Source organism: Schistocerca gregaria, chromosome 7 (genome assembly GCF_023897955.1).
Source record: "Schistocerca gregaria isolate iqSchGreg1 chromosome 7, iqSchGreg1.2, whole genome shotgun sequence".
Lineage (NCBI taxonomy): Eukaryota > Metazoa > Arthropoda > Insecta > Orthoptera > Acrididae > Schistocerca > Schistocerca gregaria.
In genome coordinates, this window is record NC_064926.1 from 107,006,132 (window position 1) to 107,022,439 (window position 16,308).

The 16,308-nt window shown below is 42.0% G+C and overlaps 1 protein-coding gene across 1 annotated transcript in view; it reads left to right on the forward strand.

Moving 5' to 3' along the window:
- Positions 1-1,938: 1,938 nt before the first annotated feature.
- LOC126281558 (myrosinase 1-like) overlaps positions 1,939-16,308 on the forward strand; it is a 99,607-nt gene continuing 85,237 nt past the window's right edge. The window contains exons 1-2 of the mRNA XM_049980629.1: positions 1,939-2,089; positions 11,026-11,156. Of these exons, the coding sequence (XP_049836586.1) occupies positions 1,951-2,089; positions 11,026-11,156 (270 nt within the window). The 5' untranslated portion in view covers positions 1,939-1,950. The remainder of the gene's footprint in view (positions 2,090-11,025; positions 11,157-16,308) is intronic.

Consider the following 16,308-nt stretch of genomic DNA (forward strand, 5'->3'; position numbering starts at 1 on the left):
GGTGATCAGATTGTGGAGCCCGTTGCAAAATAGCAATAACAGGCCCATAGGCTGCTCAAGGCGCGGCTAGAGAGGGCTGTTATACACCCCCCCCTCCCTCCACCGGAATATAAAGCAGAGGTTTTATTCACATAGTATGTGGATTATGATCAATTTTCTGGGGTGTAATAAGTTATTCATATCAAAAGGGAAAATTTTAGAACTTTGTTGAAAAACTTTCTGCGGACGCCCATGTTTACTTCATGTTTTAGTAATTTTAACGATAGGTGGTAGAAAGGGAATCCGTCAACATCGACCTTTTTATAGGAAACAAGACATTTTTCTCGAAAGCCACGCAAAATTCAAAGAATGGCTACGCAATAAGATAAAAATGTCCGTATTCTCGTACTTTCCACAACAGTGTAATGCCTTAAACCTGTTAAACAGTCCTGAGAGATCTTAGGTGCTAATACATGAATATACTCATACATGAAGACCTCTAGTGGGTTGCACAGGTGGAGGTACAGAATTTGAACTGGAGCCCCTTCCACCACAACCCCTACATACGGAGGGTGTAAAAGTTTCCAAAAAGGGAAAAGTGAGATAACGACACTATTTTACAGATAATTTACGGACTCTGCATGAGTTCTTATCTAATGGCAATCGTGTTACACTAGACACACATCAAAAAAGTTTTGCATCACCTCGGTCCCGAGAGTTCCAGAACCTGTACAGATAATTGGAATAGAGATCAACATAAACATCATTTCCGCCCTTTTTATTGCTCATGAAAATCACACATCACATGTGGAAATGGGAAGGAAAGCGTTTCTGAAGAAGAGAAATTTGTTAACATCGAGTATAGATTTAAGTGTCAGGAAATCGTTTCTGAAATTATTTGTATGGAGTGTAGCCATGTATGGAAGTGAAACATGGACGATAAATAGTTTGGACAAGAAGAGAACAGAAGCTTTAGAAATGTGGTGCTACAGAAGAATGCTGAAGCTCAGATGGGTAGATCACATAACTAATGAGGAGGTATTGAATAGATTAGGGGAGAGGAGGAGCTTGTGGCATACTTGACTAGAAGGAGGGATCGGTTGGTAGGACATGTTCTGAGACATCGAGGGATTACCAATTTAGTATTGGGGCGCAGCGTGGAGGATAAAAATCGTAGAGAGAGACCAAGAGATGAATATACTAAGCAGATTCAGAAGGATGTAGGTTGCAGTAGGTACTAGGAGATGAAGAAGCTTGCACAGGATAGACTAGCACGGAGAGATACATCAAACCAGTCTCAGGACTGAAGACCACAACAACAACACATCTCTAGTTGTTAAAGGTGTTATGTTTTTTCTGAACATTACTATAGAATTTACATGTGCGAGACATACTTTGCACATACTTTTCTCTTCTTCAGAACAGTCTTAAGAATCTCCTGAAATTTTGATTTACAGATGTTGCGTTCGTTGCTCCGTTGCAATTTGTGACATAACAACGTTGCCACATTTCAGCCGCACGTCCACTACTTCTCACAGCCTACTCAGAACTGACTGATCGAATACACGTGTGTTGTTTACTGTCGTCAGTTCTAGCTGCCACTGAACACAGCCCCGCAATTTATATGACTGCTCGTCATAGAACGTTAACATCAATGATCGGAAAATATGTTATCAACAGAGACAGCAACAATCTGTGCCCCTCCGAACCGAACGTTACTTCCTTACCTGCATGTGAAGAACATTCTCCTAAGTATACACCGTCAATACTGATAACAACCACTTGTGTGTTGCGGGAGTCTTTCGGTAATTATACGTAATCGCGTTTTTAATGTGCGCACACTTAAGTATATTCGACACAAACAGATAACGTTAGGTGAAATGTTGTTTCTGTAACGTGTTTATCGAAACAAGTCGCAGGTGAGGTATATAAAGTTGTTCATAAGTCTGACACAGTCAGAAGCGAGAAGCAATGTGGGCACTGGTGATGGCTCTCTCGGCAGTGCTGGCCGCCGGTTCAGCACAGTTCGCCACTTACAGATTCCCGGACGGTTTCTTCCTGGGTGCCGCCACGTCTGCCTATCAGATAGAAGGCGCCTGGAATGAGGACGGTGAGTCGGCAACACGTAACACAACCGATGTCTGTTCGAGACCTGCAGGAGACCACAGGCATAATACGAGGGTCATTCTAAAAGTAAGATACTTTCGTTTGTCCAAACGTTTTTATTCAGCATTTCAACCTGCCATTCCTTTCAAAACTATACCTGGATGTTCACACAAGATTATGAACACAGTTTATGCCCTGAAATAAATCCCTAGACACTTTTTTTTCGTCATCAGTCTTCTACTAGATGCGGCCGCCCCGTATACCTCTCCTGTACCAAACTCTTCATTTCAGAGTAGCACTTGCAACTATGTCCTTAATTATTTTTTACATGTATTCGAATCTCTCTTTTCCTCAACCGTATTTTCCCTTACTGCTCCCTCTAGTACCATGGAAGTTAATCGCTAATGTCTTAACATATGCTCGCCGCTGTGGCCAATCGGTTCTAGGCATTTCAGTCCGGAACTGCGCTGCTGCAACGGTGACAGGTTCGAATCCTGTCTCGGGCACGGATGAGTGTGATGTCCTTCGCTTAGTTAGGTTTAAGTACTTCTACGTCTAGGGGACTGATGACCTCAGATGTTAACTTCCATAGTCCTTAGACCCATTTGAACCATCTTAACAGATGTTCTACCATCTGTCCCTTCTTCTTGACAGTGTTTTCCATATATTCCTTTCCTCATTGATTCTGCGGAGAACTTCCTCATTCGTTACCTTATGAATCCACCTAATTTTCTACACCCTTATGTAGTACGTCTCATACGCTTCGAGTCTCTTCTTTTCCGATTTTCCCATAGTCCACGTTTCACTACCATAGAATTCTGTGGACCAAACGTTCAGAAATTTCTTCCTAAAATTAAGACCTATGATACTAGTAGACAACTTTTAGCTAGGAGTTCCCTTTTTGCTTGAGCTACTCTGTTTTTAACGTCCTCCTTGCTCCGTCCGTCATTGGTTATTTTGCTGCCTAGGTAGCACAATTCCTTAACTTCGTCTACTTCGTGATCACCAACCCTGGTGTTAAGTTTCTCATTGTTTTCATTTGTGCTACTTCTCATTACTTTTGACTTTCCTCGATTTACCCTCAGTCCATATTCTGTACTCATCAGACTGTTCATTCCATTCAGCAGATCATCTAATTCTTCTGTACTTTCACCCAGGATAGCAATGTCATTAGAGAATATTATAATTCATAAAATTTCCACTTGAATTTTAATTCCACTCTTTGTTCTTTTATTTGCGTCGTAGCTTCTCAGACATACAGATTGAACACTAGGAGCGAATGACTACATCTCTGTCTTACACCGTTTTCAATACGACCACTTCCTTCTTGATCTTCCACTGTTATTGTTCCTTCTCGGCTCTTGTACACACTGTATATGACCCGTCTTTTGCTACAGCTTACCCCTATTTTTTCAGAATTTCGAACATCTTGCTCCATTTCACATTGTCGAACTCTATTTCCAGGTCGACAAATCCTAGGAACGTGTCTTTATTTTTCTTTAGTCTTGCTTCCATTATCAACTGCAATGTCAAAACTGCTTCTCTGGTGCCTTTACCCTTCCTAAAGCGAACCGATCGTCAAATAAGAGATCCTGAATTTTCTTTCCTATTCTTCTGTATATTATTCTTGCCAGCAACTTGGATACATGTTGTGTTAAGCTGATTGTGCGATAATTCTTGCACTTGTAAGATGTTCCGATCTTCAGAATTGTGTTCTTTCGAAAGTCAGATGGTATATTGCTAGACTCACATATTCTACACACTAAAGCGAGTAGCCATCTTGTTGCCATTCCGCAATGATTACAGACATTCTGATGGAATTTTATCTATCACTTCTGCCTTATTTGGCCTTAAATCTTCCAGAGTCATTTTAAATTCTGTTTCTAATACTGGTCACGATATCTCTTCTATAGAGACACTTCACTCTTCTCCTACCACGTCATCAAATAAGTCTTCCCCCTCATTGAGACATTCAGTGTACTCTTCCCAACTATCAGTTCTCTCCCTTGCATTTAACAGTGGAATCCCTGTTACACTACTAATGTTATCACCCTAATTTTAAATTTCACCAAAGGCTGTTTTGACTTTTCTTTATACTGTGTCAGTCCTTCCGACTATTTCTTTTTTGATTTCTTCACACTTTTCATGCACCCGTTTCGTTTTAGCGTTCCTCCACTTTCTATTTATTTCATTCGCAAGTGACTTGTATTTCTGAATTCCTGAATTTTCCTGAACATTTTGATCTTTTGAAGTATTTCTTCTGTTACCCATGGTTTCCTTGCAGTTACCTTCTCTGCACCAACGTTTTTCTTTCTAAGTTCTACAATTGCCTTCTCTTCAACTGAACTGCTACGGAGATTTTCGTTATCACAGTATCTACAGCCTTAGATAACTTCAAGCATATCTCTTCATTCCTTATTAATTATGTGTCCTTCTTCTTTCCACAATAATTCTTCTCGTAAACTTCAGTCTACCATTCATCATTATTACGTTGCTATCTGAGTGTATTTCGGAATTCGGCCTCATCATGATGTAATGTAACTAAAATCTTCTTGTCTCTCCTGGCCTTTTCCAAATATATCTCCTCCTCTTGTGATTCTTGAACGGAGTATTCGCTATTACTAGCTGAAATTTATTAATGTTTATTTATTTATTGTTCCGTGGGGCCAAATTAAGGAGAAGTCTCCATGGTCATGGAACAAGTCAATACATGAAATTATAACACGATATTAGAAACAGATAAAATGAAATATAGAAAAACATATTCAGGTGACAAGTTAGTTTAAATAAAGAAAATAAACAATGTAACACTGGAAATTGCTCAATTTTTTAGATCTTCCAGGAGCTCCTCGACAGAGTAGAAGGAGTGAGCCATGAGGAAACTCTTCAGTTTAGACTTAAAAGAGTTTGGGCTACTGCTAAGATTTTTGAGTTCTTGTGGTAGCTTATTGAAAATGGATGCAGCAGAATACTGCACTCCTTTCTGCACAAGAGTCAAGGAAGTGCATTCCACATGCAGACTGGATTTCTGCCTAGTATTAACTGAGTGAAAGCTGCTAACTCTTGGAAATAGGCTAATATTGCTAACAACAAACGACATAAAGAAAATATATACTGTGAGGGCAATGTCAGAATTCCCAGACTATTGAATAGGGGTCGACAAGACGTTCTCGAACTTACACCACATATAGTTCGAACAGCCCGTTTTTGAGCCAAAAATACCCTTTTTGAATCAGAAGAATTACCCCAAAAAATAATACCATACGACATAAGCGTATGAAACTATGCGAAGTAGACTACTTTTCGTGTCGAAGTGTCACTTATTTCAGATACTGTTCTAATGGTAAATAAAGCAGCATTTAGTTTCTGAACAAGATCCTGGACATGGGCTTTCCACAACAGATTACTATCTATCCGAACGCCTAGGAACTTGAGCTGTTCCGTCTCGCTTATAATATACCCATTCTGTGTGATTAAAATATCGGTTCTTGTTGAATTGTTAGTTAGAAACTGTAAAAACTGAGTCTTACTGTGATTTAACATCAAATTATTTTCCACAAGCCACAAACTTATTTCATGAACTACATTATTTGATACTGTTTCAATATTACACACAAGATCCTTCACTACCAAGCTGGTGTCATCAGCAAACAGAAATATTTTTGAATCTCCTGTAATACTAGAAGGCATCTCATTTTTTAATTAAGAAACAGCAGTGGCCCCAGCACCGACCCTTGGGGAACGCCCCATTTAACAGTGCCCCATTGCGACTGAACATCACTACCACTCTCAATATTGCGGATAATTACCTTCTGCTTTCTGTTCTTAAAGTAAGAGGCGAACCAATTGTAAGCTACTCCCCTTACTCCATAATGGTCCAACTTCTGAAGTAATACTTTGTGGTCAACACAGTCAAAAGCCTTCGTTAAATCAAAGAAAACATCTAGCGTTCTCAACCTTTTATTTAATCCGTCTAAAACCTCACAGAGAAAATAGAATATAGCATTTTCAGTTGTTAAACCATTTCTAAAACCAAACTGAACATTTGACAGCAAATTATGTGAACTTAAATGCTCCATTAACCTTGTATATACAACCTTGTCGATAACTTTAGCAAACACCGATGGCATAAAAATAGGTCTATAATTGTCAATATTATCTCTGTCTCCCTTTTTATAAAGTGGCTTCACTGCTGAGTACTTTAATCGGTCAGGGAACCGACCACTCCTAAAGGAAAAGTTACAGATATGGCTTTATCACCTGCTATATTCAGAAAGTGATTATTAAATACTGTACATATAATCGACTTATCAGTAACACGGACATTCCCACTACGCACTGATTCAATATCCTCGACCTGTCTCTGCAGACCAGCCACTTTCTTTACGACTGACCATATGATTGTAATTTTATCCTGAGACTTAGCTATTCTATCTACATACCACATACTTTTTGCCTTCCTAATAACATTTTTAAGCACCTTACAATACTGTTTGTAATGGGCTGCTGGATTTAGATTCTGACTGTTTCTAACATATTGATATAATTGCCACTTTGTCCTACAAGATATTCTTATCCCTCTAGTCAGCCACCCAGGCTGCCTGTTTGTGCTAGTACCCTGTGTTGAACGTTCTAACGAAAAGCAGCTTTCAAAGAGCACGAGAAAAGTCTTGAGAAAAGCATTATGTTTATCGTCTACTGTATCAGCGCTATAAACATCTTGCCACCCTTGTTCCTTGATAAGGCTTACAAAGGTCTCTACAGCAACTGGATCAGCTTTCCTAAACAGCTGATGACTATATTTAACACGTGTTGCAGCACAAAAATCTTTTAGAGTTAAAATTTGTGCATCATGATCTAAAAGGCCATTCACCTTTTTGCTAACAGAATGCCCTTCTAGTAATGAGGAATGAAAAAATGTTGTCTATCGTTGTTCTACTGTTCCCTTGCACTCTCGTTGGAAAGAACACGTTTTGCATAAGATCCTACCAGCATCCTCTTCCTTGCACAATCACTTGTACAATTAATATTGAACTCACCACATAAAACTAACTTTTTGTATTTCCTATAAAGTGAACCAAGAACCTCCTCTAGCTTTAGCAAAAATGTTGTGAAATCAGAGTCTGGGTATCTATAAATAACAACTGTTAGAAGTTTAGTTCCATTAAATTTAACCACACCTGCACAACATTCAAACATCTTTTCAGTGCAGTACTTTGAAACATCAATTCACTCAAATGGGATTCCTTTTTTCACATATATGGCTACTCCCCCACACCGCAAAGAGCTTCTCGAAAAGCTGCCAGCCAACCTGTATCCTGGTAAAGGAAACCTTTGAATTATCTCCTTATTTAAGAAGTGTTCAGTACTCTATTAGTCTCTCCCCTCTCCGAGTTGTAGTATCAAGCCCATAATGTTCAATGACCCTTTCTTGTCCCTAAACCTCCGTCCGCTCCTCCGCTCTCCTTGACAAGGCCGTTGGCTGAATGAGGCTGAGTTTTTATGCCACCATTACTGATGATTTATATTCAAAATTGAAGCAATGACGTTTTTCGAACATCGGATAGAGGCTGTTTCGATTATTAATTGCAGACGATACCCCATTTTTAATTTTTTTATAATTGCATCCATGTTTTGATTTTGATCGTTATTGTTCCTGGCATTTGGTCCGGGCGGACGTCACGTGACACCTGTTCAAGTTGGTCCTCCTTTTTTTGATTACGGAGAGCAGCCAGCGCTCTGACCGAAAGCGGTGAGCTACCGTGCCGGCATCGTGAAGTTGTTTTTGTCCCTAGACCGTGGGCGCTGACACTGAATATGGTCCATTAATAACGTGATCGAACCTCGGAACAATGAGACGTGGCAAAGCTTACGCAAAGGACAGCGAGGAAAAGGGGGGAGCCGAAATTAGTCGGAATTAACATAACTGAATATTAAACCTGAACATACTACGCAACCTCGAAGTATAAGAAATCGTGCCTTAAAAGACATGATTTGTGCAAGGACAAGTGTTTTGTCGTCTGCTACCTACAGTATGTAATATCAACAAAATAGAGCTTGGGCGGTGAAAGAGATGATGAAAAATGACGTCGTCTCCGCTACCGTATCTCAAAGATCTGCAACACTATCAGCTTAATCTTGATTGCTGAAATTTCTTTCCAAAAATAAATGCAAGCGTGGGACGCATGTGCTATGTGACCTGTGCGTAAAATGCAACGCATGTGTTTGGAACACGTTTCACATGAAACCAGTGTTAAGCACTGAGACGTGGAAACAAAATACACTAGGTAGAATTGGTAGGTCGACGAGGAGGCGTAATCTAATAAATTCTCGAAGATCAAATGTATGAGAAATCCAGTTCAATATGAAAGCGGTTGAAATGTTCAAGCTAGCTATTCTGGCTGTGAACAAATATCAAGTCAGAATTTTTAACATCCCTTCAGAATATCATATCATAGAATTTTAAAAAAAAGTAAGTTTAGAAATGCCTTAGAAACAGACTCGTGAGCGAGAGAATCTCAGTTTACAAAAGTATAACGCAGAATCGGATGGCAATCACCTCATTTTCTGTAACAACTGAAAACGACAACAAAGAAAAAATTTCACGGCAAGCCCACGTGGAAAGATAACAAGAAAAGGACAGGCTTTTACCTAACTTCAATATGATAACGTTTCTCAGTCATAAGAATGCAGCTGCGGTCTCACCATTACGCCAGAGGCTTCCTGTAGAGCGCGTCTGCAACAAATACACGAGACGACTGTCTGAGTACTGCTGATACATGGCGAAGGACGAGGCGAGAGTTCCTCCGTATTTTAAATAGTATGCCTCAGAGGGAACTGACTGAGCGAAGTACACCTAGCAGTCTGATCACCTGGGCCCAGTCAGAGCTTCGGCCTCACAGTAAGAGATTCCTGTACTTCCCCTGTTTTGGCTAAATGTCGATCTCGAGGACGAAGACGACTCGTTATTGACTTCCTGTGAATCAACGATTGACTTATGCAGCTTGCGGTTCCGCGACGTACGAAAAGCGCTCGCTACGAAGCGGTTGCCTTTCAAGGAAACGAAATAAAACTTCTTTCGTAACGTATTTTGATATCCTAGCTATTCTGTTGCGTAATTGCCTTTAAGATTCACGCATTTGTCGTAGTGCTCCACAAGCTGTCCTGTGCCTTCTCCATACTCACAGGGGAAACTCCCCATCGCGCCCCTCTCAGATTCAGTGGTAAGATGGCCCTGTCCACAGCCCGTCAAAAACTTTACAAACATCAGACATGAAAACAGGAAGAAGTTGTACTGAACGGTGGAAAAAAGAAGTAAAATAGAAGCAGTGAAGCTCAAGATATGCAGCGTCGAGTGATTTGAAAGAACTGCAGCTCGTGGTTGCGCAGCTCGTGATTGAGTGGTTACGTTATTGGACTGCAAAGTGGAAGTTCCGTGTTCAAATCTCTCTCATGCCTGATATACTTTTTTTCCACAAAATTATGAACTGTCCGTCCGGTCATCGACGTGTCCGTTAGCTGTATTCAGTTTTGTGTCTGCCCGTCTGTAACCCCCGTTTCGAGCAGCGAGGTGTAAGGAAGGGACGTCCAGACGTACATACCTCCTCTTTGTTCTACACAAGTACCACATGTTACGACTCTTGCTTTCCTTTTGGGGAGATTTGACTCTTGAATTCCTTTCTTGTAGCATAGTTCACACTCGTTTATATGTTGCTTTCCTTTCTGAGAGAGGTCTATATGGCCTCTCTCCTGCTCTCACTATTCATCATATTTACTTGCGACAGTAATATACTACATGACTCATACTGTATCACCAAAAAAAATGTTCAAATGTGTGTGAAATCTTACGGGACTTAACTATTAAGGTCATCAGTCCCTAAGCTTACACACTACTTAACCTAAATTATCCTAAGGACAAACACACACACACACACCCATGTCCGAGGGAGGACTCGAACCTCCGGCAGGATCAGCTTCAGAGTCCATGACTGCAGCGCCCTGGACCGCTCGGCGAATCCCGCGTGGCGTACTATATCACCAATGTATTGTATGACAATTGCCAAGAGTAGAGAAGGAGGTCAGACACGTCAATGACCAAACAGAAAGTTCCGCAATTTTGTGAATAAAAGGGGTGCCAGTCAGATACAAATACGGATCTTCCCCTTTGCAACCCAACACCGTGACCACACAACCACGCTGCCGTGGCTATTGAGAGTTACTCGATGTTGCGCATCTTGAACTTGAACCGTTCACGGTTTTTATTTTACTTCTTTTTCCATAGTTCACTACACCTTCTTCCTGTTTTCATCTTGATCTGTGTTCAGTTTTTGATGGGGTACCATTGAGCTATTTTACCGCTACATCAGAGCGGGATGCGATGGAGAGTTTCCCTTGTCACTGGCTGCCAAGCTATAAAACCATTTAGTAAGGATGGTAATCACTAGAAGACAAGTCCTGTATATAAGGAGGATGTGCAAAAATTTCCCACGTGAGCTGCGGAAGGAAATCCTTCTTCAACGCAACAGAATGCAGACGAGCGATGTAGTGAAGAAGTACACTAATATTCATTCTTCCCCCATAAATTTTACGATGCAAGATTTTCGATCTGGAGCTTTGTTGTCATAATTCGATAAAGTTCAGTTATCCATCAGTACATCAGAAATCATCTTAAACTACGAACCTCCTACTTGGCGTGATCGTTAATTTTGAGACACATTTTGAAACTGCACAGATGAACAGTAAATGACTCTTTCTGGCAGTTGTCATCTATGATACGGTCGTGCGGGTGGAGGGAGAATTGCGCGGCTCTTCAGATCGAAAGGATCCTTGCTTTTAGAATCTCCCTCGGCCTTATACGACCACTGTTCAGTTTATTTTATACGACGCCGGACAACCTACTTTCTACAGATTTTCAGAAGTGTAATTTTTGTGTCTCTCTAGGTAAGGGAGAAAGTATCCAGGACTACTTCTTTCACAACCATCCGGAATACACATCAGGGGATACAGGAGACGTTGCTTGTGATTCTTACCATAAGTACAAGGAGGATGTGCAAATGCTGAAGGGCATAAACGTGAGTATACATCCCTAAACAAAATATGCAGTTGACGACTTTTGCTAATATATAAAATCGTGAAGTGAAATACATCTTCAGCAATCAATTATTTCCTTTCTGAATGTGTTATCATGGATTTCAAACAGTGAAAATAATAAATGATTTGTGCAATAGTGGCTCATGTAAAATTGTACCAGTGCCGCACAATGTGGTGGCCTACAGCCTTTTGACTTACAAGAGTAGTAATCGTAGCTAAATAGAATGTATTAATTTTACGTGTATAAACTGAAGTAGTTAAATATACTCAAATTTTGCTATCACTTATTCAAAAGAGTAAAAAGATGGTAGCACCACTGGAAATCGCATCTATATCGACAAATTGCCGCTCCATACTAGAAACCGGTAGGCTACAGAACAGGTGCGAATACTGCTGTCCGAAAATGCATCATCCTCTACGCTAAGAGAACTTAAGCACTGTTTCTACATCCTTTTCCACAGACCCTGTCACTGCTATGGACGAATTACTTCCACATCTCGGTAAATAAAAGAGGCTCGAGTATTTATCAATGCATATACATGTTTCTTTGGTTGCTATCTTTTGCAAACTGTCTTGTTTCGATACTTTGAAACGTTTATGAAATTCGACGGTTCTCGATGTACGGGGACAGTAATGGGCGCGTCACACATTATCGTCTGGCGGATATAACAACATATATCTCCAGAACGATATGAGAGATCGATCTGCTCTCAGTTTTAAATAAAATTTTTATGTCTTATCAACATTTCATACAGAGCAATATTTGGGCTAAAATCAATCATAAGAAAAGTTTATGCGGTGCGTTTTTATCTCTCCAAACTCTTCACAATTTTGTGCAATGCTTTACCTAATTTCATAAATCACAGTAATTTTTACGAATAACGAAAGAAATTCAATCCTTCATTAAGTGAACATGTCAAACTGTAAGATGTGTGAAAATCAAAGTTTCACCAAATAGTTTTCTTAATGTTAAATGATACGTGTTTCACAGTGGCCAGAACTCCCAGGTCGCAGCACAGATAGCACTAGGCGAGCGGTAAGTAAGAACAAAGCCGCTCTCAGTATGGAATGTAGACAGGACGTCTCTATCAATCAATTATAATTAATACACTGCTGGCCATTAAAATTGCTACACCAAGAAGAAATGCAGATGATACACGGATATTCATTGGACAAATATATTATACTAGAACTGACATGTGATTTCATTTTGACGCAATTAGGATGCATAGATACTGAGGAATCAGTACCCAGAACAACCACCTCTGGCTGTAATAATGGTCTTGATATGCCTGGGCATTGAGTCAAACAGAGCTTGGATGCATGTATTGGTACAGCTGCTCATGCAGCTTCAACATGATACCGCATTTCGTCAAGAGTAGTGGCTGGCGTACCGTGACAGCCAGTTGCTCGGCCACCATTGACCACACGTTTTCAATTGGTGAGATATCTGGAGAATGTGCTGGCCAGGGCAGCAGACGAACATTTTCTGTACCCAGAAAGGCCCGTACAGGATCTGCAACATGTGGTCGTGCATTATCTTGCTGAAATGTTGGGTTTCTCAGGGAACGAATTAAAGGTAAAGCCACGGGTCGTAACACATCTGAAATGTAACGTCCACTGTTCAAAGTGCCGTCAGTGCGAACAAGAGGTGACCGAGACGTGTAACCAATGGCACCCCATACCATCACGCCGGTTGATACGCCAGTATAGAGATGACGAATACAAGCTTCCACTGTACGTTCATCGCGATGTCGCCAAACACAGATGCGACCAGCACGATGCTGTAAACAGAACCTGGATACATCTGAAAACGTGACGTTTTGCCATTCGTGCACGCAGGATCGTCGTTGAGTACACCACCGCAGGCACTCCTGTCTGTGATGCAGCGTCAAGGGTAACCGCAGCCACGGTCTCCGAGCTGATAGTCCATGCTGCTGGAAACGTCGTCGTACTGTTCGTGCAGATGGTTGTTGTCTTGCAAACGTCCCCATCCGTTGATCCAGCGATCGAGACGTTGCTGCACGATCCGTTACAGCCATGCGGATAAGATGCCTGTCATCTCGACTGCTAGTGATACGAGGCCGTTGGGATCCAGCATGGCGTTCGATATTACCCTCCTGAACCCACCGATTCCATATTTTGCTAACAGTCATTGGATCTCGACCAACGCGAGCAGCAATGTCATGATACGATAAACCGCAATCGCGATAGGCTACAATCCGACCTTTATCAAAGTCAGAAACGTGATGGTACAAATTTTCACCAGCAACGCTGGTCAACTGCTGTTTGTGTATGAGAAATCGGTTGGAAACTTTCCTCATGTCAGCACGCTTTAGGTGTGAATGCTATGAAAAGCTATTGCATATCACAGCGTCTTCTTCCTGTCGGTTAAATTTCGCGTCTGTAGCACGTCATCTTCGTGGTGTAGCAATTTGAATGGTCAGTACTGTAGTTTAACATTCAGACGAGTAAAATGAAACCAAATAAAGTAACTGGTACCAGCAGGATTCGAACCTAGGCCAACGAATTACCGGTCTATCACTTAATCACTGAATGAGCACGGATCGCAACCCAAGGCCTGACTACCACGTTCCTTCCCTCCCCAACAACCAAGGAATGCCTAGGGAATGTAGATTAGAGGAGTAGATGTACAGAGGACATCAATGAGACAAGGTTTCTTTTTTTTACTTTTTTAAATTTTAGTTTAAACCATCGAGCGCAGCAAGAAACCAACGTCGTGAGGAGGAGGGAGTGGCAATTGGCCACAGCGTTAGAACTGTCAATGCGTAGTTTCTAGGAGAACAACATTCTGACGACTAGCGAATAATCGATACGAAGAATGGAAAATGAAAGGAGCCACTCCTAATGGCAGAATCACACAAATTGCGGATTGCGGACAACTCCATAACGTCGTTCATTAAGGATTTGCCAAAACCCGAGAGCATTTTTCTCTCCGTCAGCAAACGAAACTGCGTGATCACCAAGCCACATTACAGAGATCGTTTTCATTCGTGGGAAGCATCCCGAGTGAGCAGGTGAGGAGGTATCTGATGAGCAGTCGTAGGGGTAATTAACACCAGCATCTGTCGGACCAAGATCCGGACACCTATCAGCGATCCGCACACCAGGCGATGCTCGTCGGTGTCTAGAACATGACAGGTGACGCACTACGGCATGTCAGCAAAATGTGTCCTGTGAAGGCGTGACTGACATACTCGCTTCCCATTGACAGCAAGGTACCATGCAGACTGGACGTCAGTGGCAAGATAAGGAGCGCCTGCCTTCGTGGACATCAAGCGTGTGGGGAATATTGCACTATGGACATAGTGGAGTTAAAGGAAAAATGGTAGAAGTGAAAGAAGGGCGATGCGACGTGCGAAAGCTGGCTAGGGGCTGAGAGAGAACGTGGTGCGGGGGTGTTTGGACCTCCAGCAACAGGCTAGTATGGCACGTGGGACAACGGCGCCAAGCACCATTTGAGAGCTGACGAAACAACTCTCGCTCTGACAGGGGTACGATACAGACCTAAACCACCTGTGCAGCGTGGGAGGGTGACGGTCAGGTACCTTACCTTGAACGGCGCCAAGCACCATTTGAGAGCTGACGAAACAACTCTCGCTCTGACAGGGGTACGATACAGACCTAAACCACCTGTGCAGCGTGGGAGGGTGACGGTCAGGTACCTTACCTTGAACAGCAAGCCGCAGCAAACGTATGGACCCAAGGCGAGCCATGGATGGCGGAATGCGGAGCGTCTGTGCCACATGAGGGATAATTGATGCCAAATATACATTTACAGATAGTGTCCGTTCCAGAAGATTGAGGGCTCGTAAACGATTATCTAGAAGTGGGTCAGTAGGCGCCACCAGTTGAGGACAACTATGCGCCGCAGACCAATCGCGAAATCGAGCATCGACAGTAGCAGCTACACGCTATGGAGCAGCGCCGTCCTCAGGAAGCCCGGCACCTACTGTGTAACCATACCGCTCGATTTGCGGACGTGAAGGCATATGTGATGACCCATGCCAATGATTTCCTGACTTTAACCCCGCAACGGAGAACGAGGACGATATCGTCGGCATGAGCAGTGCAGGAAAATACATGGCCAACGAGAGACATTGCAGACAGGCGTTTGACGGAGGCCACAGAGCAACGATTCCATGGTGAAAGCGTAAGGCAGTGTAGAGAGGGGGCAGCCTTGACACACGGAACGACGGATCGAGATGAGAGGAGTGAGTACATGCGTCATCGCTTCGTGAAGGAGGCGCATTACGACGTTCTGTTCTAAATGCCAGAATATTGTTTCCTCGGGAACTTACACAGGAAGAAATGACCATAGTAATTATGTAATTCAAGGCTCGTAAGAAAAGATTTAAATGGCCCTTTTCCCGCACGATGTTAGAGTGGGACGGTAGAGAAATAGTCCGAAGGTGGTTCGATGAACCCTCTACCAGGAACGCAAGTCTGGATTGCAAAGAAATCCTGCAGATGTAGTCACGTAAATGTAACAACGAAATTGTGTTGTAATTGCGACATGTGAGTTACATTTGATTTGAACATCGAAGTTGTTTACTGTTTCTTTACTTTTTGTTCATTATTTTCAGCCATAGACACACCTAGATGCGTTAAATTCATACTGAAATAAAGTGTCATCCATGGACCAATAACAATAAATTCTTAACTACTTGTTATGGTACTGCAGTATCTACCAGGATCTTCAGAAATGGATATCGCATACGACATTCATAGTGTGTTTATAAGTGGATGTTGTAGACGAGGCGAATACAGTTTATCTTCACTAGACAGTATATATTATCATTATACATGAGGTGAAAAGGGTTTCTCCGGGTGCGGTGGCCGAGTGGTTGGGCATGAATCTGTGTGATGTCCTTAGGTTAGGTAGCTTTAAGTAGTTCTAGGTCTAGGGGACTGATGACCTAAGCAGTTTGGCCGTATATTTCTTAGTCATTTTTTGACCATTCGCGTAAATTCTCTTTACATAAACGGCCGTATCTTTAGATTGCGTTGACATAGTAGCTTACTGCATACCGCAGGAAGTGCGATATATTTCCGCTTATTATGTCTACCCGTACTCGACGTAACGGGTTTTAAGGGTTGGGTAGACAGATA